The following is a 25,125-nucleotide window of genomic DNA, read 5'->3' as shown; positions in this document are numbered from 1 at the left end:
AAAGGCCCACTGAAGGCTTACATCTGGATAAATATGAATAAGATTGGGTTAAATCCAAGGATTTCATTTTTGCTCAGTTGTGGGTTTCATTGTTCTTACATTAATGAAATAACTCTCCAAGTGCTAAATTAAAAACATAGCACTCTGAGACAAATTACTTTCATCAGTTGATAGGAAGACTCAAATGTGATTAATGCTGAGAGGGAAACTGTACCTTCCTGTTCAACAGAACACAGACACTTAATTAAATTTTAGGCAGTCAAATAAAACACAGTATACTTTAGATGCAAAATGATACTTGCTCACTGTTATTCATCAAAAGTCTGCAGGTGTATTTTAGCTCAGAATGTTCATCTTTTGCTTTGTGTCTTTTATCAGATTCCTGCATCATTGCTGACCATCCCAAATTACAAATAAAGAACTCTACTTTCTGTATGAGTGCCTATCCAAACTTGACCATGGTGAACTACACCAGCCGTGTCAACAAAACCTTTGTCAGTGGCAGTGAAGAATACTTCAAGTAAGATTTTTTTTAAAAAGTTGTATAACAAATAATTTAAGATGAAGTCCAAGTGGAAAAGCTATTGGGTAACTGAGTAAATTCAGTTTATATAAAGTGTGTAGACATATATGTATCTGAAGATTTTCCTTTAATGAAACGCTAATGTACTCACCAACCCTTAGCTGATTAACAGTACATTAAGCACACATAACCACCATTTTCCTTTTACACATTTTATTTTCAGACCAACCAGAGATTCAATTTGATAAAAGTATAGCACAGTACAGTATGTATTATTAGCCAAACAAAAACTGCACTTACCAATCCTATTGACCCTTTCTGTATTATTCATGCATTCAGTACCTATGTCACTTATTTATACATGTATGGGACGTGGTGGCGCTGTGGGCTAAACCGCAGAAGCCTGTGCTGCAGGGTCAGAAGACCAAGCAGTCGTAAGATCGAATCCACGCGATGGAGTGAGCTCCCGTCACTTGTCCCAGCTCCCGCCAACCTAGCGGTTCGAAAGCATGCAAATGCAAGTGGATAAATAGGGACCACTTCGGTGGGAAAGTAACAGTGTTCTGTGTCTAAGTCGCACTGGCCATGTGACCACGGAAGATTGTCTTCGGACAAAACGCTGGCTCTATGGCTTGGAAACGGGGATGAGCACTGCCCCCTAGAGTCGAACACGACTGGACAAAAATTGTCAAGGGGAACCTTTACCTTTACCTTTTTATTTCATATGTAGGGTCTTCATTAATGAGCTAATTATTGGTAATATGATGACAAATGTAATTTGGTGGAATCAGACCTGTCATTGAACACATCCCATGAAAACAGCATGTAGTTCAAGAAAGAGACAAGAAGTTCAACTGCTATGATGTGATCTCTGGATCTGGGTTCAAATCCTATTGAATTCTCTTTTATTCTTAGTACCCTAAAGGTAATGCAGAGATGCATGCTTCTCACTTTTTGGACTATAATTCCAAGAATTCTCAAGCTAGCATGATCATTGGCTATGCCAGCTATGGGATTCTGAAAGCAGTCCAAAAAGGAAATCATTTCCCATCTCTGATTAATACCAGATCCCATAAATTTGTCTCAGAGGATTGTTGTAAGAAGTGAGGTACTACAGGAATAATGCTATATTACTTTGTCTGATCATAGTTTTGGAGATTGACTAGACTGCAGAGGTAAACAAAAGGGCAGAAAGGGAAAAATAAAGGAGTCACACTTATTCCATGGTTTATAACCTAACATAAGTTCTTGGTTACCCATCCCCTAATAGGTTATCTGAGTTTTCTCACAAAGAAGAATATAGCTCAGTGAGTTGTGTACCTGCCTACAAAGTTGAAAGTCATTAGCTGAAGGTTGATTCTCTAGTATTCCTTGTGGAAGAATAGTCAGCCTGTGTACGTAGCTTTGAGAAGGCTGCACAGTCTCAGAGCATCCTTAAGAAGAAAAAGATGGCAAATTTTTGAATAATTCATACCTAGAAAACCCTGGAAAGGTACGCCATAAAGCAGAATTGTCTTGGAAGCATGTCATTACTAAATACCTTTAGTGGGCCACCAGATCACTATAAAATGCAAGCTTTTTGAGTCTTTTAGAACTTTGCACCAGGCTGGCTGTTAGAAACCTGGAATGGGAGGAAACTACTTCAATCCATAGCAGAGACTGCTGCTCACAATTTTGATTGCACTGTAGTGGCCCAATAAAGGTTAATAATCAGCTCTCGTTTTCTTAAATTTTTACTCATGGATGGCATGGCTAAATGTCTTTTTAAATATAACATTAAAACAACATCAGATAAGACTAGGGACCGGCCAATCAACCAACCAACTAACCAACCAACCAAAACCCCCTGAATAATGTCAGCAAACCAAAAAAGCTGCAGCATGATTTAAATGTCCTGAGGAAACAAAGAGTCTGCCTAGTGCTGAAAAGACATCAGCGTAAGACTGAGATCATGTCAGATAGACTAAATTTTATACACCTAGAGCTTTGCAAAGGTGCCTCTTAGGATTTTCCAGTGTGTCCCTGAATGGGTCAAATTGTAGAATATTCTAAACCACTTGGAACCACTTTCCTAGATGATATTGCAACAATGCAATAGTATATAAAAATTGCTTCTTTGCCACAACACTACCACTTAATAGACCTGGTACTGAGCTCTTACATGTCATGATGCTCTCTGCACTACTACTTTCTCAGCTTGGCCTCAGTTTACCCTTAGCTGTGACGTGTAACAAGGTGTTTGATAGACTCTTCTTAGCAGGAGAATGAAGAAAATCATCCAGAGCCTGATCGTATCCTTCATTATCTTTTACACACAGATCAGATTTTAATAGACCTCCCAGCCACCCTTGCACAGGAGAAGAGAGCAGCTGTATGCCTAAATCTCAACAGGAAATGATCAAACCTGACAGGAGAATAGATGTAAAATCCCCCAGTTTTCTGACCATCTTTGTTCAGTTGAAAAAGCAATTTATATAAAGGCACCAGTTTGTTCACAACACAGTTGGGACTTGAATCTAGGTCACCTAGATTGAACTTCTCTCTGCAACTGTATTCGGTCCTAGCGGTAATTTGCTTTGTGGGTACAATCCACATTCTCTGAGAGTAATGATAACTTTTCGATTGACTTTAGGGTTTATGAAGTGTATCCTGTATTTGTTAACCATAATTTGAATGTAAAAAAGGTGAATTTTGATGTAATCATAGAAAATGAAAGTTATATTTGACCTGATACAGAGGTCTGCACTTGAGGACTGCAGATTGCAGTGGCTCACATTGACATTTTGACTCTTAGGTACCATGTGTTGAAGATTTCTGCAGGGATTGAATATCCTGGTGAAATCAGGTGGCCTTTGGCACTGTCTCTGTTTCTGGCTTGGGTAATTGTCTATGCCTCCCTGGCTAAAGGAATAAAGACATCAGGAAAAGTAAGTGAATACCTTTCTTTAGAACAGGCATAGGTCCAAATGCCTGATTATTACTTGTGTTGTATTGTGTATATAATAATTGCCAATCTGTTGAAGAGTGAGATATCAAGATGGCACTTGTCAGTTGGCATAGTATTAGAAGAAAAGTTGGTAAGGGAAACATTTATCATTGATATTGGTATTTGTTCATGCGTACTTCTTCTTCTTCTTCTTCTTCTTCTTCTTCTTCTTCTTCTTCTTCTTCTTCTTCTTCTTCTTCTTCTTCTTCTTCTTCTTCTTCTTCTTCTTCTTCTTCTTCTTCTTCTTCTTCTTCTTCTTCTTCTTCTTCTTCTTCTTCTTCTTCTTCTTCTTCTTCTTCTTCTTCTTCTTCTTCTTCTTCTTCTTCTTCTTCTTCTTCTTCTTCTTCTTCTTCTTCTTCTTCTTCTTCTTCTTCTTCTTCTTCTTCTTCTTCTTATCTCTTGTGTTTCCTCTTCCATGGTGTTTTCAGGATTAAAGCACAATGGATTAAAGATATAGGACTGCATTCAAATCATATGGACCTGCATTCAAAGAGGTTAATGTATGTTAGTATGTATGATCACATCTATGTAAAGTATGATTGGATAATATTCAAAATATTCAGGGATAGTAAGCCACTAGGAAAGCAAGGTTAGATAATACCTTTATTAGACCATTAAAATCTCATGTGCAGAGGCTAGCTTTCAAGTCCACACAAATCTTGTCAGGCTGGTCATTTCTGAGCTGGGGGTGGTGTAGAAAAAACAACAATGTTCCAAAAGCTATGTGCAGGTGAGGCTCTTTGTTTAAAGCAAGTACCAAAGTGGATGCTGCAGTATCCATTCAAAGATGGAAGGTAAGTCAATGGGACTAACTCCAAAGTAAGCACACATATAGATGACAGTCTCAGTAATACTGATGGCAATATAAATTGGCCATCTTTTTCCACAAGAAGTCTGTTCTATGTTCTATCGAGAGGTAGTTGGTGACACCTGTAAAGAACCAGTGAATTAATACCATATTCCTAGGCAACTGTTAGATTGACTGTTCCATCTTTGGCTGGAGCAGACCATATAATTTCCTTTTTCTGGGTAGCTGAACATGATGTTGCCTAGTGTAGTAAGTCACATAGAATAGGCTCACTGAACCAGTGGGAAATTGGTGAGTCAGCTCTGTCTTTGTTGTTTAGTCGTTAAGTCATGTCTGAATCTTCGTGACCCCATGGATCACAGCACGCCAGCTCTGTCTTAAGTTCCATTGATTCAGATGGGCCTACTCTAGTTGCATCTTACTTTATTGTAATGAGTTGCAGTTAGAGGGTGCCTATTTGAATTAATGAAACTTGTGGAGCAGCTGACTTGCCAAATTCCCATGGATTCAGTGGGCCTATTCTAGTGTGATTTACTACACTAAGCAACAGAATTTCAGCCAATGTGACAGAAATATTGTTGCCCTATATTTGTATAGTCATTCAGCTATTTCCTCCATTCACATGCTTTTGTGTTTTAGTAACGTATGAGGATAAACAATGATGGGGTAAAATAAATGTCTTAGGACTAGTCTTAGTTGTTATCTATTTGTTATAATCATGCAGCCATTGCCTACATCCTTGAGAGGAATATTACCAGCATGGTTGTTAATCACCATGCATAATCTACATGGATAGAGAATTTCAACTGTGGGAGCAGAAGCAGCTACCTCAATTGTACACAGCCATTTGGGGTCTTAGAAGATCCAGTTCCATATAATTGTCTGTAGTTCCAGATCACTTCCACTACAGCAAATATTTACCTTGCTTTTCATCAATTTGGTGGCCAAATATATATGTGAGTATATACTGTAAAAGATCAATCTGCATGGGATATGCATTATAGTAGGTTCATATTAAATATGTCCAAACCTTTATTGGTTTGTGGTTCTGTGTTGAGAGCAATATTTTAACAAATAATCTTACTGTCAAAGTAGATTTCTCAGCTTCCCATTGCACAGTTTCATTGGCTTGCTCTATGTAGTGTTTTATTGTAATTAGAGAATCAATCATGTTTCTTGTTGATTCAACCCCACTAATTCTTTGGTTTTGTGTGGTCTCTTTAGGTGGTGTACTTTACTGCCACATTCCCTTATGTAGTGCTTATAATCTTACTTATCAGAGGAGTAACCTTACCAGGCGCCGGAGATGGAATCTGGTACTTCATCACACCTAAGTGGGAGAAACTTGTTGATGCTATGGTGGGCTTATTATTCTAGTCACACTCTAATAGAGTGCATAATTTGAGAAAATGTATAACCAAAATCACCTTGTGTAGCTATGCAAATGACATAACTTTGGGAGGCAAATTGCCTCAAGTTAAACAATCACTATAGATGCTATCAGTCTCACATGGAACCTCATTTGTATGTAACTGATAATGTCAGTGATTTCTTAATTTGGGGCAATTTCCCTCCAAATGTTGTGTTATGCCAGCATGACTAGTTAAGAGGATTTGGGCCAATGCATGTTAAGAAAGTTTGCAGATATGTATGAATAATATTGTGTCACCTATAATTTATTATACAATGGCCAGAATCCTGTTGGTGTTTTACATGTGTATAAGTTAAACTGCGGAAGTCACCATGGCAAATTACTGCTAAATAGGTGCATGCCCAGTTGTGCAAGGATCATATACCTAATAATGCAACCAGCATCTTTTTAATTAGTAACAATTCGTTGTTGTGCATTGCATTGTTTAACTGAAACACATGTAAATCACTAATAGGATTCAGGCTGCCGTTGGATTAGATTTTTATAAAGCGTCTCCTTGGATATGTTCCTTTGGTGAATTATGCCAAGTCTGCTATGAGGAAGTGCATTTATTTATATAAGCAATTCAGGATTCATATTAGTGTATCCATTAGTACGTCTCAGTGGGTTGGAGCATCTGAGCCAGGAGTTTGAATCCCTACTGTGCTTGTCAGAAGGGCCAGCCAAGAGCATCAGGAGCATATATGGCAGATGGGTTTAAGTCTCACACCACTGTGCAGCCTTGGGGAAGCAGCATGATTCCAGAGCATGGTTCCAGACAAAGGGAATGCTAAATCACTTGTGAATAGTCTATATCTAGAAAACCCTGAGAAGGTCAGGATAAGAGGGAATTGACCTTATGTTTTCAATTATTTTATATTGCACCTGGCATTTATATTCAAATGAAAAGGCAGGTTATAAATATGTGGAATAAACACTTGTGTTGGGAAAGAAAAAATTAGCCCCAAGATATAGATCTCTAACTATAATGTGTACAAGCACTGAGAGCAATATGAGATTTCCCGAAATCAGTCTATGGTAGTGCCTCAACTTTGAGAAAGTATGAAGAAAATAAACGTAGGCAACATTTGTTTTCCTTATCATTTCAAGAATGCCCTATGCAATAGATTCTCATGCAGACAAATGAATAACAAATAAAAGCCAAAACAGTTTTATTAGCAATTAATGTAATGGAGTTTTATATTCTTTTCAACATTGGAGCACAACAGTGCAGTATAACAATGGAACCAAATTGATTTTTCTATGAGTCTATGATTCAGGGAACATTCAGAGAAACATGTTCATCATGATTCATGCAGAGATCTATGTTTTCTGTATGTTCCACCCTATAGGGACTAGGGACTATGTCACGAGTGATAGACTTTTGGTCTTTCTGATATTTTGGACTTCAAATCTATTGAACTCCTTGAAGACCATACACTCTTGCTGATGATAAGGGATAATATGGTGGTTCAAAACATTTGGAAGCTAAAGTTTCCCCACCCTTTCCTTATTAACTAGATATTTATGATACCAGGGTTTGATGGCAGGCACAATTTATTTATGATTGTACATATGTAACAGTAAAATCAGAGCTTGAAAAATTAGTAGTTTTGGACTAAGGGACCAAGAATCACAATGCCACAATGGAGTGAGTAACTGTAGCATGCAAAAGCAGCTTTTTCATCTTGTGAGTAAAATACAAGAAGCCGCACACCACCGCTGTCTCAGCTATTAGCTTTTGCTAATTGAAATTGAGCCATCGTGCTACACATGGTGGCTTAAAAAGTCTCACTGCACCATTCAGACATGCATTCCTGTTTTCAGCTATTTTCTTACATTTCATAGTTGGAAGCAGCAAGCTTTCCATGGCTTAGCTGTGCCATTTTTGTATGGAATCTCTGATTATGACATTGAAGTATGGCCAAAAGTATTGTTATAGTCAAAAGAGTGCTAGCACTTAAGATGTCTGTTGAAGCTGTTGCTAATTCTCACCCCGCCGGGCTTTTTCCCCCCTTTAAGGTATGGAAAGATGCTGCCACTCAGATCTTTTTCTCTCTGTCTGCTGCATGGGGTGGTCTGATTACTTTGTCTTCCTATAACAAATTCCACAACAACCTTTACAGGTAAGCAGAGCAAGTTCAATGAAAATAGTGATTTTTTTAAATTTACTGACCAATGAAGTTGCTTCAAGAAGCATCTCAATCAAATTTAGATCTGTATCAGTCAGCATAAGGGGCTGAATGCTTGTTTTTCTTTTCTTTTTGGAAACACTGTTAGGCTTCCACTAATCACCAGTAATTCAAGATAATTAAGACATAGAGAAAAGCAAAGTAGACTGTTTGTTGTAATTTATGCAGCTTCAAAGTGCTACAGCCAAGAAGGTTAAAACCAATCCATGCATTCAAAAGACTTCAGATGGTACAACCTTGTCAAATGGTGAGGAGAGAGCCAGAGTTTGGGGCTTCCTACATGTAGGAAATTAGCTTTTCAGGGACAGCATGTTTTGAGGTTTTTCACTATCGTATTAAATATATGAACCACACTTCACTCCATAATCTAGTGCGATGCAGCGCAGGAACATCTGTACCATATGATATTTTTGAAGCTACAGGACCTGTAAGTTGTCTTGCTTGGCTAAACTGTGATTGATCCCGTGATTGCTAAAAACTGTGGCTTTGTGTGTAGAGTCACAGAGCCTAATTTTAAATCACAGTTCCCTTTAAGTGTGGAAACAGTATGCTGTCTTTCATCCAGGGTATTGAAATCCATTGGGCTCCTGAGGTTTGTTTGTCCCATTTTCTGTTCAGCAGTTACCCTAATTAAAAAGAGACCAAGAGGAGAGAAATCTAGGGAGTTGTCAAGAAAAAGACAGCAATCTAAGGAGTTGTCAGGAACCAAAAGATAGCACCTTGAAATACTGCATAAGCCTCATCTCTGCTGGAGAAAATCTGAAGATTTAGAAATAGGTCAGAATCCAGCTGTGCTGAGCACTCTGCATTAGCAAGGATAATCTGTAGTTTGTACTTCACTATTGCTATATTGCTAGTAAGGTGAGTATTCCTGCAGGTGCATTAACATGGTTCAGATTTAAAAAATGCTGTCTCTGAGGTTCTAAAGACTGAACATTTAATTAATGGCAATTGATACCTTCTTTCTAGCTGGGAAAGAACTGAGAAGTTTGGCCTCCTTCTTCCTCCCCTTTTTTGAATGTAGGTCAGTTTTACATCTGTGATTTATTTGCCTATGAGTATATTTATTCCCCCACCTGTCCTAATATTAGTAAAAGGGTTGAAAACAGCCTTACAGTTAGTTTTTAGAGTATAAATCAACAAGCTGTACAACAGTAATAAGTATGAGATTTGGAGGTGCAGGTAAGAAATGCTCCTGCTGCTACAGAGACACATCTGTCTTCATTTTTTGAGTTCATTGTTACTTTGACAATGTGGAGTGCCAAGCTCAAACCAACAAGAACTGCTTCTGTTTAGGTTCACAGTTTGTGGTTTTAGGTCTAGACTACATAAGGAGGGCATTTGATGCAGTAGATATAGTTGTTACATGCTATTAAGTTGATTCCAACTTACAGTGATGCAAGATGTTCAGGGAGTGATTTATCATTGCCAAGTAGGGATTGGCCAAGTGGGGTTTGGAACCGAGGTCCCTTGAGTCTAGTATGATACTTTTATCCACCATAGAGTATTGAGTCTCAGTAGATTTAGTACTGAGCCTGGAATGATTTGAGGGTGAATAACCTTTTGATTTTAGTTTTTCCAAGCTTGGGTGTCCATTCTTCAACCCTCAGACATTGGATGCAAAATCTCACCAAATGGGATGCTCCCAGCCTTGCAACCTAAATTTCAAGGTCCATTTTTATAGGTTTAGGAATAATCAGTAACACCTTTGTTTTTTCTTCTTCATTATCTTGCATGCTCTAGAGCTGCTGCAGCAGCTACTGCTGTGGCCTTTAAATTCATTATAGTGTATGTTTTCTGTCTGTCAGAAACACAGCATTCTGCAATTCTTTCTAAAGTGTCTTTCTGTGACAACACAAGATTGTACTTCCAGGTCTCCAACTCTGATCCTAAAATTACAAGGACTAATTGTAGGGGTTCACCCTGTGTGACATCGTTAAGTACTGGCCCCCAGTTCTCTGGCTTTGGCCCTAGAATCTCAAGGAATGGGATGTTGCTGATCCAGTAGCCCTAGTCATAAATCTTATCAGGACAGAGCCAGTGAGGTGAAAATAACCAACCTACCTTAATAGAGTTATAAAAATAAAATGCAAAGAAAAATCTGTCTTTGTTGTGTTGTAGTTGTGTTGTAGAGTGTAAAAAGGGATCCAATGTCTGTCGTCCTTAACTTCTTAGCTGGAGGGTGGGATACAAATGTGGCATATAAATGTTACCCCTCCCCAGATTTTTTCATCTGAGCAAGTAAGTTGCTCCTGTTTATATTTTCAAACCAATAGATGCTTAAAATGCTTGAAGAGAGGCTCCAAATTATGAAATTTGCCCTTTCAGATGTAAGTTTCAATATTAAAAAGTTGCAGTTAAAGAAGAATCATTTCACATGCAGAGATATATCTCTGTTTTTTTCTTCTGACATTTATTCCTGAAGACTATAATTCTAGGCAGAGGACTTGATCAGACAACTAGGTTACTGGGATGCCCCCCCCCACAAAATAATAAAGACATTGGCAAAGACCCCTCTGCCATTCAAAAGCGATAGGATTTAAACATGAAGAACAAAAGGAGGTGACACAGCCTGGATTGAATGGCCAGTAGAGACTGGCTTGAGTAAATGGTATGCCAGTCATTATGGTGCTCTGTTGCCTTAAATGTGTTCTTCTATTGATTTTGTTTACAGTTTTTAATATAATACTTGTTTAATCCTTTTTAAAAATATCTGTATATTTACTCTTTTTAGTTTTTGAATATTAGCTTTTAAATGACGTGAACAGCCTTTGGTTCCTTTTGGTGAGAAAGGTGGGATACAAATATTTTAAATAAAATAAATAAATAACATGATGTACAATTTAAATTTAAATAATGCCTAAAAAACTAGAGTAAGGGAATATGTATGTATGGCAGGGAATTTGAGAATGTGGCAAGCTTCTTCAAGAACTAAACATCCCAGCATTTTAAATTGTTTCTCACATTTCCTCTGACACAACAGGAAGCCAATGTAGTGTATTGGTATGAGCGGAGAAGGAATATTATACTTATCAGGAAGGCTAATCTGGACTGCAAGAGCAGGGGAAGTTTGTGGAATGGGTTGAGGGACTGTTTCACCCCAGAATTTCAGAGGAGGGGCTTTGTCCCATGACCCACCGTAATCTGTGTATGCCTAGGAGTCAGTACTGTATTGCCCATAGAGCTGGAGAGCCTCAAAACATATGTGAGCACAAAAAGCAGTCAGCTAGTCTCCAGAGTAGCAGTACTGTAAGGCACTGGTTCTTAACCTTGGGTTACTCAGGAGTTTTGGACTGCAACTCCCAGAAGCCTTCACCACCAACTGTGCTGGCTGGGGTTTCTAGCAGTTGCAGTTCAAAAACATCTGAGTAACAAAGGTTAAGAACCACTGCTGTAAGGCAAGTCTGACCAAGTCAGAATAGAGTGGTACTATTGTTTCCCTTTGTTTAGACCCTGCACTTCTATTTATGCAGCCTAGAACTGTATTAAAGTTTTTTGCTGGCACATCACCCGCCTGGCTAATCACTTTTCCAGCTCTCTAGTCCCTTTCCTGGGCTATCCTTAAGCACAAAACGCAAGAGCCAAACTCATTCAATTGTAAAAGAAACAATAATATATTTTATTTTATGAAACGTAATGGTTACATGGCACAATTCTTAGTTAAGCAGTTTCTTGTGTTTTATAGAACAAACTTTCTAACTGTAACAGGTTCTTTCTTAACAATATAACCAATACAGACAATTCTCTTTTGGAAACCCACACTACTATACTGGTAAATTATGTATCAACCTCCCTCCAGCCCTCTCTGACTGTTAACTCTCTCTCCACTGAAAACACTCTCCCTCAGACTCCTTTTTAACTTCCCTTGAACCCACTTGGAGATTCATGATTGGCTTAGTCCCAGCCAATCAGCTTCTTTTTGCTGACACTGAGTGAGGCTGCCCATCATGTTTGATTATAATTACCTGTTGCATTGATATCCCTTTTCCTCCAAGGGGCTCAAGATAAACTTGCATGGCTCTCTTCCCACCTAACCAGTATCCTCACAAAAACCTGTGATAGTTCAGGCTGAGAATGTATGTGATTGGTCCAAGGTTCCTGAATGAGTTTCATGGCTGAAGAGAGACCAAGTTTAAACTGCAGTCTACTAATACCCCTACATCCTTTTCACACGTACTGCTATCAGTCTAGGTGTCGCTTATCCAAAATTTGATAATTTGATTTTTCCTGGCTAAATGGAGACCTCTACATTTATCCTCGTTGAAATACATTGTTTGTTTTTGGCCCAATTCATCACTTTACTGAGGTCATCTTGAATTGTAATTATGTCTTTTAAAATATTGATTATTACTCCCAGTTTGGTGTCATCTGCAAATTTGATAAGCACTGCTCCCCTGCTCTTAGGTTCCTCTGGTATTAAGCAACACTGGCCTCAGCACAACAGTCTGCAGCACCCCACTTCTTCAGAGGATGATGAAGAAACATTGATGAGCATTCTTTGAATACAGTCTGTCAATTCACTACAAATCCACCCAACAGCAGCATCATCAAATCTTCATTTTTGTCCACAGGAATATCTTGGGGGAGCTTGCTGGAATAACAATAATAATTGTGTGCTGTCATGTCAATTATGACTTATGGCAACCCTTTTCAAGGGTTTATTCAGTAAACAGTACTCAGAAGTGATTTACCACTGAAATCAAGATATAGTACACCCACAGCTTTTCCCAAACCAAACTTGTAACTCTTTCTCTCCTCACCTCCGCAAAGAGATAAGATTCACCTGGCATCATTTGTTCTTGAGAAATTCATACCAGCTCTTAGTACCAATGGAAACTGCATTATTTTGTAAGTGCTCATCCCCTGATACCTTACTATGTGTTCTCATTTTGTTGTTGTTGCTAGGGTCAGTGTCAAACTGACTGGCTGTTAGGTGCTTAGATCCTCTCCCCCATTTTTGAAGATGGAAACATTGGCTCTATAGCAGAGGTCCCCAACCCCCGGTCCACGGCCTGATGCGGTCCGTGGCCTGAGCTGGACTTGGCCGCCGAGACAGACCTCTGCCCCCTGCACTCACTCACCCCTGCACACCCTGTTTGCAGCTACGTGTGTGGTCCAGCACACCCGTGTGAGCGCTGCGCTGCTGTTTGTGCATGTGCAAGAGTGCGCCCACACCCAGACAAGCACTGTGCCACCATTTGCACATGCACACGAGTGCACCCGTGCCCATGCGAGAGCATGCACGCCCTTGTTTGTGCACGTGTGTGGGCATGGGGCATGTCCTGCCTTCCACAGCTGGTCTGTGGACCGAAAAAAATTGGGAACTGCTGCTCTATAGAGTCTTGGCCTGTTCTCTATGAGCTCTCAAAGATTATATACAGAGACTCAGATATTGCTCCTGTAAGTTCCTTTAGTACTCTTGAATGTATTTTTTTTCTGGCTTTGAAGTTTTCTGACACAGTCTCTTTATCTATATTGTGCTGCAGCCCACCTTTCACTGATTACCAGTCGAACACAGTTTTCCTTTGGGAATAGCTGTTGAGCAGTTTTGCCTTCTCTCTGTCACCTATTAGCATTTCTTTCTCTTTTCCACACAGCAAACCTATTGCTTCTTTGTTTTTCTTCTTGGTGTAAACATAGCCAACCCACCTTTTTATTATTTTAAAGATAAAAACTCTCTTCCAAGCCTGAATTCATTCTGAGCTTTAGGCCTTCTGACCTTTTCCATATAAATATTAGCTACTTGTTTGTACTGTTCTTAGTCAATTTTCCTCTCCTTCCATTTCTTATACCTGCTCCTTCTAAATCTCTGATCATCCAGAAGCTCATTATGCAGCCAACCTTGTTTATTTTGATACTGCCTCATTAGAATTGTTTGATAATGTCTTTGATATATTCATTTAAAAACTGTCCTTTCTCTTTGAGAATATCTGTCCATGATATGTTACAGAGACTCCGGGAGGCAGTGGAAGACTGGAGGGCCTGGCGTGCTCTGGTCCAAGGAGTCACAAAGAGTTGGACACCACTGAACGACTAAACAACAAAATTTCCTTAAACTTATTGACCTCAGGTTTCTTAAAGTCTAGAATGCATATTATACTATTCTCAGTTTTCCTTTCCTTTAGTATTATAAATCCCAAGACAGTGTGGTCAATTTCATTTAGAGTTCCCTCTATTTTCATCTTGTTAACCAGTTCATACTGTTGTTGATTCCATCTTCTGGAAGATGACATTGTCAACAGGCATTTGGAAAATTGGTTGTACAGTACATTATTCTCAGAGTTAGACTTGAAGCAGATAGCAAGATGAAAACTCCCATTACTATCATGTACATATCTCTGCTTTTGGTATAATGGGTAATCTAACCCCAAAAGGCATTATAAAAATCTTCAGTCTGGCTTGGAAATCAATAGCAAACCCTCCACAGGGATGCTACTGTTGTTTTTGTCTTTGTTTTCTTTTTATCAAAATATTATTAATCAGCCTACCACGTTCTGAGTCATACATCTGCTTATAGATGTAACATAATGCTACATCTCCTCCCTTGCATTTTAATCTATTCCTCTTAAATAGATAATATCCCCCAGATATTGCCCATGAGTCTAAGACACTATATCCCTGTCACAAATTTTATCCTAACAAGTTTCAGTAATGCTTATTAAATCTTATTTGCCTGCCTGTGTTAAGAATTCATCTTATTTCCCGTGCTCTGTGTATTGGTAGAGAGAGACATCTGAAACCATGGGTAATTTTGGTCAAGCTGTTATTGTTTTTCTTTCTCCATTGGTGGTGGTGTACCACTGTCCAGTTTCTCAGACATTGCTGAAACTACTGGCTCCAGTACTCGGTGTTTCCTTTTTCTTTCAAATATTGTCTCCCTTCCCAGCAGAATTCAGGTTAAAGACCTTCTTATGAGTTTTGCAAGATGCATATTAAAGATGTTCTTCATAATTCCTGTCATGTACAACCTATCTCTTGCTAGAAATGGTTCAGTTTGGAAGTGTGGGCCATGATCCAAACAGGCAAAACTTTCACAGCACCATCTGCATAGCCAGTTGTTCTTCTTTATCTTCTCGGCCCTTGATCTTCAATAAGTAGAGGTGATGTAATAACCACTTGTGCCCTAAATTCTATCTTCCTACCTAGTGTCTCTTAGCCACTTGGTATATCGGGAAGGCGGTGTCCAGCAACATTGTTTCTGAATGGATCAGAATAATGAGATTAAAGTCAGTTGGCTTTATGAATCTTCACAATCTCCCCATCAGGCTATGGATCCTTGCACCAGGAAGCCAGCACACCTGTCAGTCTCCACATTCTTGTCTCTGTCCCTCTTAAGAGGAAGTCATCTGCCACTGCGACACATCTTCTTCCTGATAGGAATCCTTCCATCTACAGAGTCCTGCATGGTTACTTCCATGCTTTCTGTTGCTTCTGTTAAAGTGGCTCAAAATCCGATCCATGGGGAGGGCCTGCAATTGATCCTGTAGCTGCAAAAGAAAACATGGGATAGCCCTTCTCTGGGTTGCATGCTTCCAAGTGCTTGCCACCTCCCTTTGATGTTCTTCCTTCTTCCTAGAGCTGTGTGTCCTTTATTGCTTTTCCAGATGAGCCTGCTCTGCTGTGTCCAAAACCACTTAATTTCCCCTGATGAGCTAAAGTGTGGATAGGCAGGCCTTAGGCTGTTGGATCTTCTCTTTTAGCTATGAAACCAGCTTGCACTTGCTGCAGGTATAGCCACCTACAGAAAAACGTAGAAGAATGGAGTTGGAAGGGGATTATGAGGTCATCAAGTCCAACTCCCTGATCAATGCAGAAATCCAAATCAAAAAATCAAAATATATATGGTAGATGGTTGTCTAATTTTCTCTTGCAACCTTCCTGAAGTACTTTGTTCCATTCCTGTACTGCTCTAACAGGAAGTTTTTCCTGATGTTCAACTGAAATTTGGCTTCCTGTAACTTGAGCCCATTAATATGTGACCTGCACTGTGAGATGATAAAGAACAGATTCTGTTCCATCTCTGTATGACAATCTTTCAAGTGTTTGAAAAGTGGTCTCACATTTCCCCTCGGTCTTCTTGGCTCAAGGCTAAACATGCCCAGTTCTTTCAGTCTTTCCTCATACAGCTTGATTTCCAATCATCAGAATATCCGTATTGCCTTCCTCTGAACTTGTTCCAGTTTGTTGGAATCATTCTTAATTATGGTGTCCAAAACTGTACATAGTACTCTAGGTGAGGTCTAACTAGTTCTAAATAGAAGAGAATTAGTAACTGTGCATTTGGTCTGTTTTTCCTAGGAGTAGAACTTTGCACTTATCCCTATTAAATTTCAATTGTTGTTTTCAACCCAGTGCTTAAGCTTATCAAGATATTTTTGAATTTTGTTTCTGTCTTCAACTGTATTATCTATTCAATCCAATGTTGTGTCATTAGCAATGTTGATAAGCATTGTATTTGCATTGTATTTGCGAAAGCTTTCATGGCCGGGATTTAATGGTTGATGCCGGCCACAGAGACTGGCAAAACATTAGGAAGAAGAACCTTCAGAACACGGCCAAAGAGCCCGAAAAACCCACAACAACCATTGATAAGCATTCCCTGCATCCCTTTGTCCAAGTCATTAATAATGCTGAAGAGCACTGGGTCCAGGGCTGAGCCTTGTGGTACCTCACTTGTTGCCTCCTCCCAGTCTGAGAAGGAGGCATTGATAAGCACTGTCTGAGTATAATTCTGTAACCGACTGTGTATCTAGCTGGCAGTTGTTCTATCCAGCTCACACCTGGTTAGCTTGCTAATCAGAATGTCATGGGGCACTTCATCTAGAGCGTTGCTGAATGTCTACAGCCCTCCCACTGTCTATCATGGAGGCTACAGTCAAATAATGAGGTAAGATTTGTCTGGCAGGATTAGTTCTTGACAAGGTCATGTTGGCTTCTAGTTATTATTGCATTGTTTTCAAAGTGATTGCAATATAATGCTTTATAACCTGCTCCAAAACTTTCCATAAGATTGATATCAGACTTGCCTGTAATTCCCAGGTTCCTCCTTTTTGCCCTTTTTGAAGATATAGATGTCACAATTCCATGTGGCCCCTGATTATTTCACCAAACTAGGAGCTCACTCTATGTGCCCCTCAGCTGCCACCAGTTGATTTCATCAACAATCCCTATTATTAATAATAAATATCCACCCTCAACCATTTTTTCTATGTTGCTTTCCCCATCAACGTAGTTGCAAAATACACAATACATGTATATCAAGAAAAATATGATAGGCATCCTTTGTATACTTTTAATGTCTTAGAACTGTGGAGCTGGAAGGGACCCTATTGATCATCAATTCCAACCCCTTGCACAAGAGTCTAGGGGGCAACCAGTGTATTGTGATGTTATTCCTCTCCTTCATAACACATGCCTCAGTTCTGTCACTTCTTTGTGGGTGATTTTAAAGATGAGAGTGGTGATGTGTCTGAAAAAGCTTCACACTTTATTTCATAACTAACTGGCTTCTTTCCACCTCTTCCCAATGTATTTATTTTCAGAAGGCATTCACTTTTGCTTTAGGTTTTTAAAAAACAGATGATAGCATTTTATCTCTACAGTGAATTGCTAAAATTAGGCTAATCTTTAAGAACTGCTTCCATGACAATTCAGATTTTGCAAATAGACTGTTTCCTAAGCATTTGATAACATTATTTCTTTAGTAGACTCATTCTCAGATGGTATTTTTCTATCATGGAATGATAAATTCTACTTTGTTTTCTGTTATTTAATGATAGTTTATTTAACAATTGCTGTGTATTTATTAGTTATGTTTATCTCCTGTCCTTCCTCTAGTGCAGGGATACCCAACCGTTTTAGCCCCACGGACCAGCTGGGGAAGGTGGGTCACTCCCCACTCTCGTGCGCATGTGCAAATGGCAGCACAGCGCTTCTGTGGGTGCTCATTCACTCGGGCACATGTGCCAGTGGTGGCGCAGTGCTCAGGGTGCTGTCTCTCTTGTGTGTATGCAGAGTGCTTGTGTAGGCGCTGGCATGCGTTTGCAAGCACAAAGCAGCTGTGCGGGGATGAGTGAGTGCAGAGGGGGGGTGGGAGGACCTCTGTTTTTTGGGGTTTTTTTTGGACTTATATACCACCCCATAGCGCTACAAGCACTCTCCGGGCGGTTTACAATTTTAATTATACAGGCTACACATTGCCCCCCCAGCAAGCTGGGTACTCATTTTACCGACCTCGGAAGGATGGAAGGCTGAGTCAACCTTGAGCCGGCTACCTGGGATTTGAACCCCAGGTCGTGAGCACAGTTTTAGCTGCAGTACAGCGTTTTAACCACTGCGCCACGAGGCTCAGTGAACACAAGGCAGTGGGGAGCCATTGCTTTACTCTTGCCCACTTAATTTTTGCAATAAGCCCATTAGATAGATTAGGTTGACCATGAGTGGCCTGGGTCACCCAATGAGTTGCATGGGAATTGGAATCCGGTATCTCCTGAACTCCAGTGCAGCACTTTGACCATGGTGTTACACAGCAAAAGAAGTCTTAGGCAGTAACACTTAGGGTTTTTTTCGTATTTTTATTATAAGTACTTTATACCTTGATTTTCAGGCTAAAAACCACCATCTTCTACCAAGCATACAACAAATTACGTTGAAGCAAAATAGAAAAATAAGGGTGTAGAAAAGCATTCACATAATTACACTGGAAAGGGTGACTTTAATGATAATGATAGAGCTTTGCTATTATTTCCACCACTTTATATAATTATATGCTGCTTTTCTCCCCATAGGAGATCTAAGGTGGCTCACAACAATTAAAATTATACAGTAATAACAAGTTTAAAATGCTTTATTAAAAACAATTATACATTAACCAAGATTAAAACAAAGTTTTTTAAAAAATCTAAATCTCATAAACAGAATGTTCCCTAGACCCCACTTAATGCTTAAAATCCTGCATGAAAAGGAAGGTCTTTGTTTGATGAAAGAAGGACAAAAGGAAGGGGGCCAAAACAATTTGCAATGGGGTAAGACAGAGCTGGGCTCCCCCAAAAAGTCTGAAGACCAGGTTCCTTGTCTAGATTAATCTAGAACTCGAATAGGCATTTTTCTTTCCACCAAAACCAATGGGAGGGAAACTAATAAGTTTTATCTTCTTCACTCCATGTTTTCCCTGACTGGTGGAAGCTACTAGAACTTGGGCAGAAAAATAGCCATTTCATTATCATGCTTTCCCCTACCCACAAACACACATAGGACTGCTTTGTGTATTGTCTTCCTAAAAACTACAATGAAACGATCCATACAAGTTCCCTTGGGGAGTAAGTAATTAATGCTATACTTGGGAGTTGTTGAGTCTCATTAGATTTGTTTTCTAATGATTGTTAACCTTTTTGTGCTTGTGGCAATGATCGATAGCTTCTTGGTTGTTCCATGCATGTTGATTAAGCTGTCACTGGCAGTTTTCTTGACAGCAGATTGTAGATCTTCCAGTTTACAGTCATTGAGCCTTTCGAGTTTGACTCCTAGTGCTGGCTGTGCAATCCTAAATACTGTATACTAATTTAAGTACTTACAAGCTAGTGAATCTGGACTGAAACTGAAAAGCACATTTTAACTTCTCTTGTCACTGAATTTGCCATACAAAATGAGAAACAACGTCTAATATGCTCACAAGTCAATGATTATACTATTTTATTGTAGGGTTGATTTGAGCCATGACCAATTTAAATTCCACGGGTGGGAAACTGAAGGACCTAGAATTATCTGTTCCAGTTCATTCTTATGACAAGCCTGTTGTGCTAAGAGATAGTAGCTTTTCTGAGGCATCTCCATTAACTTTATGGCAAGGAGTTCGACTCAAGTGTTCCTCGTCTCAGTTTACCACTCTCTCCATGGAATCCTCTAATTTCAGGAAATTAATTAGCTGTGTCAGTGTTTACAGTGTTCAAATTTGGATGCACTGTGGTACATCAGCCAACACTTGGATCTGAGAGCCAATACAGAACTAGTACGGGCAGTGCTCTCTTTGCTGTTGCCTTCATGCTTTGAGGGGCCTGTGAAGTAAACATACTTGTTTTCTTCCTCCCATTTCTGTATATAAGTACCAAAAATATATTGAAAAGGATCTGAGCAGGGAGCTTAATTTTTCTGAATTAAACATGGCTGTACTGACTGGGTTGTTCATGGTGCTCCAGTCCAGGAAGGAACTTTTACAGGCTGTGAAAAAGGTTACTTATTTATTTATTTTATTTTATTTATTTTTGGATTTATATACCGCCCCATAGTGCTACAAGCACTCTCCGGGTGGTTTACAATTTCATTATACAGGCTACACATTGCCCCCCCAGCAAGCTGGGTACTCATTTTACCGACCTCAGAAGGATGGAAGGCTGAGTCAACCTTGAGCCGGCTACCTGGGATTTGAACCCCAGGTCGTGAGCACAGTTTTAGCTGCAGTACAGCGTTTTAACCACTGCGCCACGAGGCTCATTAACCTTATTTGCCCACTGAGAAAACTATCATCTACTCTCACTGAAGCATATTCAGATGTTAGTGAATCATGACATATTAACCTAGTTTGATCCTGAGTTCATCCTTGTCGATAGTTTGATCTTCATCTTGTACTTGTTCTCCTGTTTTGGAAATAATTTTAAACCTGTATAATTAATTACTGCTTCTAAATGTGATTGCTATCTAGATAGGTAAATCTAGAATCCAAAGGACCAAGCTAAATATTATTAGGTCAGTATGTCTGCAATTAGATCTGTATGTTAAAATGAGCGGATGTGGGAGCAAGCTGAACTATTCTTTTGGCATGGATCCTCCTAAAATTGTTCTGCCTCGGTCTTTTGCCCACCTCCAAAGGGCTCTGAGGTCAGTAATAAACTCTCAGGAAAATAAAGCTCTTTTGGGAGTAGGGATGTTGGAAAAGTTGAGTGTTCTTTTCCTCCTCACTCATGCTGGAATATAAATTGGGTTGCTTCACTCTGCTTTATCTGAGTTGGTGCAGTCCAAATCAGGATATCCAGTTTATTCCCCAGTTATCATTACCAGGTGAAGGCAACATCATAGTGTTGTTACGTGCAGCTGTATGTAAGTCAGTTTCTTTCCTTTCTTCCTCTTCAGGAAACTTTCATTTATCCAGAATCTTATGTACTACAAAATTATCCAAGTGTTGAGGAAAACCTCAGATCATTCCATTTTATCCTAGCCAGAGTACAATGAGAAACCCATTGCTATACATGAGCTGAGATCAAAAGAAAATAATCTGGCCTTTAAAATAAGCCGACACAACTCCGGCAATTTTGATTAGCGGAGGCCCACTTAAACCTTCTTTCAGTGCCATGGTAGAGCTGAGTTCACATACCACCATCAAAGTACAGGAGCTGCTTCACTTGTTCAGGCCTCATCCTGCTCTGGTCACATTTAGCAGAAGGTAACACACAAATAAATCTAATGAGATCATTCCTTTACACACTGATAGATGCTACTCAGATATTTGAATATGTAAATCTGGGCATAGTTTACAAAACTGAAGTAGCAGTGATGTCGCCTTATCCTCACATCATCCCTCCACAGAAAATAGAAACCTTGGACTAGATGAGGAAGGAAACGAATGTTATGAGTAGCTTTTACCTCATATATTGACTTAGCCTGACCTTGGAAACTGATTTTTTTGAACTGCAGCTCCTATCCGGATGTTCTTGGAGTTGTACTCCTGGACACTGCACTTTAAGAAGGAGGGCAACAAGGATGATCATGGAACATAAATCCAAGCCCCGTGAGGAAACACTGAAAGGACAGGGCATGTTTAGCTTTGAGAAAATAAGACCAAGGGTGGAGGGATATGATAGCATTTTTCAAATACTTGAAAGATAATCATGCAGTGGAGGGGTCTTTTCCAACTCAATTATTCTATGATTCTATGTACTCTTAAAAAGTAAGTTTTCCAAGCTCTGATTTCAGTACAACAAAACTGGTTTAATATAATTTTAAACAATCTGCTTCTCAGGGTATTTTATCTGTATACATCAGACAGATCATTTCAGTTTTGCAACACTGTTCTGTAGCAAACTTCATTTTAAAATTCTGTAGAAGTAATAGACTTTCCTAGTGAATATCTTTCTGTCTGAAGTTGATCCAGAGCCAAAAGAAAAAAAAAGTTTGCCTCAGAACAAGGTAAAAACACAGCAATCTGCTTCTGTAGTTAACATTATCAAGGCTCAGCAGGAAGGAAAAATAATAATAGATCACATTATCTTGCTTAAGGGGAGTCTCCCTTAGAGGCTCTGGAAGAACTGCAGGGTGCATTTCTTGGCAGGCTCCTGCGTTGCTTTTCATCATCTAATAAACAAGTGGCATTGAAATGGAAAACCTTTTGATATTATTTTGGAGAAAAGCTCTCCATTTATACTTCTGAGCCATGACTTTATCAGGACATGTATGGATTAATAAACATATAGACGTGTTTGTAGTTTTAGAAGTGGTAGCCATGTTAGTCCATGCTAGCATATCAAGCAAAAACAAAGCAAAAATGAAAAAATAAAGACAAAAATGTCGTAGCACCTTAAAGACTAATTGCTGTATTTTAATTAATTTTAATTAATTCCAGAAGTGGACTTGTCCACAAAAGCTCACATTTAAACACAGTAGTTAGTCTTTAAGGTCTCACAATGTTTTTGTCTTCTTTATTTGTTCATTTTTGTTTTGTGTTTGCCTGACATATACTGTACACATGTGTGCATGTACTGTACACATAGACATGGTTTCTCCTTTTTGTAAACAGCCTGAAGCAGCATTAAAAACTTGTTCTTTTTATCCACTGATTTCTTTTGAAAAGCTTATACTCAGAAACTATTTTCAGAACTGACTTGTAATAAGTACACAGATTCTTTTGGCTGTTCATATGGCATTTCTTAGGTGCAAGGCCCTAGTTCACATGGTAGGTGGAATTGCTTCAGGCACCTATAAAAAGTTTCAGTTCTGGCAGTTGCTATAGGCCTCCATGGAAAACTCTCTTCAGCCTTCCCATTATCAAAAGTGATGATGTCACCTCCCCGATGACCATTCGCTCAGAAGTGACTTCCTTGTTCCTTCTAGAAGCCAAACATACTGTGTGATGGAGGAGGAAGAAATATTATCTCTGTAGCTGTGGTTAGAATAGATACTCGAAGGATTAAAAGGGGATATCTGTAGTGGCATTCAGAACAGACTGAAATTTTGTACACATGCAGTTCATTCACATTCTGCCATGCTAGTTAACAGTCAGAAAGGAAATATAGAAATGCTTTGATTTTCAAAAGAGAGACTCAACTTAGTCATCAGGTTGGATAAAGAATTTTGATGAATGTTCACTACCCATAAACATTATAACGCTGCAGTATTTATCATCATCATCATCTTATCATCATCATCTTCCAGCAGAGCTGGAAGGGACCCTATGGATGATTGAATCCAGCCCCTATCAAGAAGGCACAGTGAGGAACTGATCTCCCAGATTTGAAACTCTTTAAAACTGATAACTAACCAACATTCTATGGGTGGCATGCAGTTAGTTAAAAGTATTAAAGAATTAATTGACTCAAAGAAAAAACTCATAAAGGAAAAAAAAATCTATGTCCATCATCTAACCTGGTAATAATCTAAAGCCAAGTGAGTTTTTACACCTGCATAAATGCACTGGTGTAACTTTGAAGAAGTAAATAGCTGCTAGTTAGTGTGTCATTTGTGTGTCTCATTGTGACTTGTGGTTCATTGAAGTCCATGAATCAACTTTTGGAAAAATATGAATAATGAATTGATTTGATTTGGTTTTGAAGTTTGGGAGCCTGAGAATGCTCCCCCCAGATATCTAGAGTCACCAAAATTGCAGAGAAGCTTCCATTGAATCTCCTCTATACACCCTCCAAGTTTGGTGAACTTTGGATTTTGGATGTCTGAGTTATACACCCTCAAAAAGGTCCCACCAAAAAAGTGCTGTTTAGCACAGTGGTCCCCAATCTTTTTGACACCATGGACTGGTTTAGCGTGCGTGTGGAATTTATGCATCTCTCTGCGTGTGTATGCATGTGGGAGTAAATCTGTGTGTGTGTGGGTGAGCGGGGAGCATGTGTGTGTGTGGAGGTATGTGTGCATACGGTGAGCATGCATCTGTCTCTGTGTGCATGTGGGGGGCTGTGCGTGCACCTGTGCATGTGTGTGTGGAGGACATGCGTGTATCCATGCATGCATGGGGGGGCCATGTGTGTGTCTGTGTGTGCAGATCTGCCTCTGCAGCTCAGTCCTGCCAAGACCAGGGATTGGGTACTTCTGCTTTAGCAGCTAGCTTGAGGAAATTCCAGCAGTGGTTCATGCCAGAGAATCATCAGGAGGTAGCTCACAAAAGCAGTTTGTTCTTGAAGCAAACTCTATGAATGGGACAAGGGATAGTGATTTATATCTGTGTAGGGATTGTCATAGCTAACTAGGAGTGTTGCAAGATAGTGCTAGCATTCTATCACTGTCTTCTATATCTATTATTTCAATATTTATATAGTAATAATGTTCATCTCTTACCTTGCCTCCATGAAACTCACTTTTATCCCCATCACTTTTATCCTCAGAAGAACCCTGTAAGGTAGGTCTGACTGAGAAAGATAGACCGGCCAAAAGTCACCAAGTAGATTTTACGGCCAAGAGGGAATTTGAATTTACATCTCCCAACTCTCAGTCCAGTGGTCTATCCGGTATATAATATCAGCTATCATGTAAAGCATACATTTAGACATATATGGGCAAATTAAAAAATGATCATGTCACACTTGCTGAAATCCTGTGGCTTACTATAGTAAGCCACACTAGAATAGGCCCATTTAATCAGTGGGATTTGGTGTGTCATCTCTTCTGGGAGTTCAGTTTATTCAGATGGGCCTACTGTAGTTGCAACTTCTTTTGGCATAGTAAGTTGCAACTAAAGTAGGCCTGTTCAATTCAACAGAACTCACAGAGGATATGACTTATCAAAACTCCACTGTTTCAGTGGACCTGTTCTAGTATGACTTACAAAGCTAAGCAACAAGGTTTCAGCCACAGTAACAAACATTACAGAATGATAATGTCCAGGAAAGATTGGCATGAAGTTTGTCATCCTAAGGGCATGTATGAGAGGGGTGGCAACTCCAACACACATTTAGTTCATGAAGGTTGTATATAGGAGATGTTATGAAT

The 25,125-nt window shown here is 39.4% G+C and overlaps 1 protein-coding gene across 1 annotated transcript in view; it reads left to right on the top strand.

Moving 5' to 3' along the window:
* The window catches only part of SLC6A5 (solute carrier family 6 member 5), a 77,616-nt gene that overhangs the window by 11,229 nt on the left and 41,262 nt on the right, over window positions 1-25,125 (top strand). The window contains exons 3-6 of the mRNA XM_020782878.3: window positions 379-520; window positions 3,318-3,450; window positions 5,542-5,676; window positions 7,751-7,854. Coding sequence (XP_020638537.3) covers window positions 379-520; window positions 3,318-3,450; window positions 5,542-5,676; window positions 7,751-7,854 — 514 coding nt within the window. The remainder of the gene's footprint in view (window positions 1-378; window positions 521-3,317; window positions 3,451-5,541; window positions 5,677-7,750; window positions 7,855-25,125) is intronic.

Source organism: Pogona vitticeps, chromosome 1 (genome assembly GCF_051106095.1).
Source record: "Pogona vitticeps strain Pit_001003342236 chromosome 1, PviZW2.1, whole genome shotgun sequence".
In the NCBI taxonomy this organism is placed as follows: domain Eukaryota; kingdom Metazoa; phylum Chordata; class Lepidosauria; order Squamata; family Agamidae; genus Pogona; species Pogona vitticeps.
The sequence above is the reverse complement of the archived record's forward strand: the minus strand, read 5'-3'. Positions and strand labels throughout refer to the sequence as shown.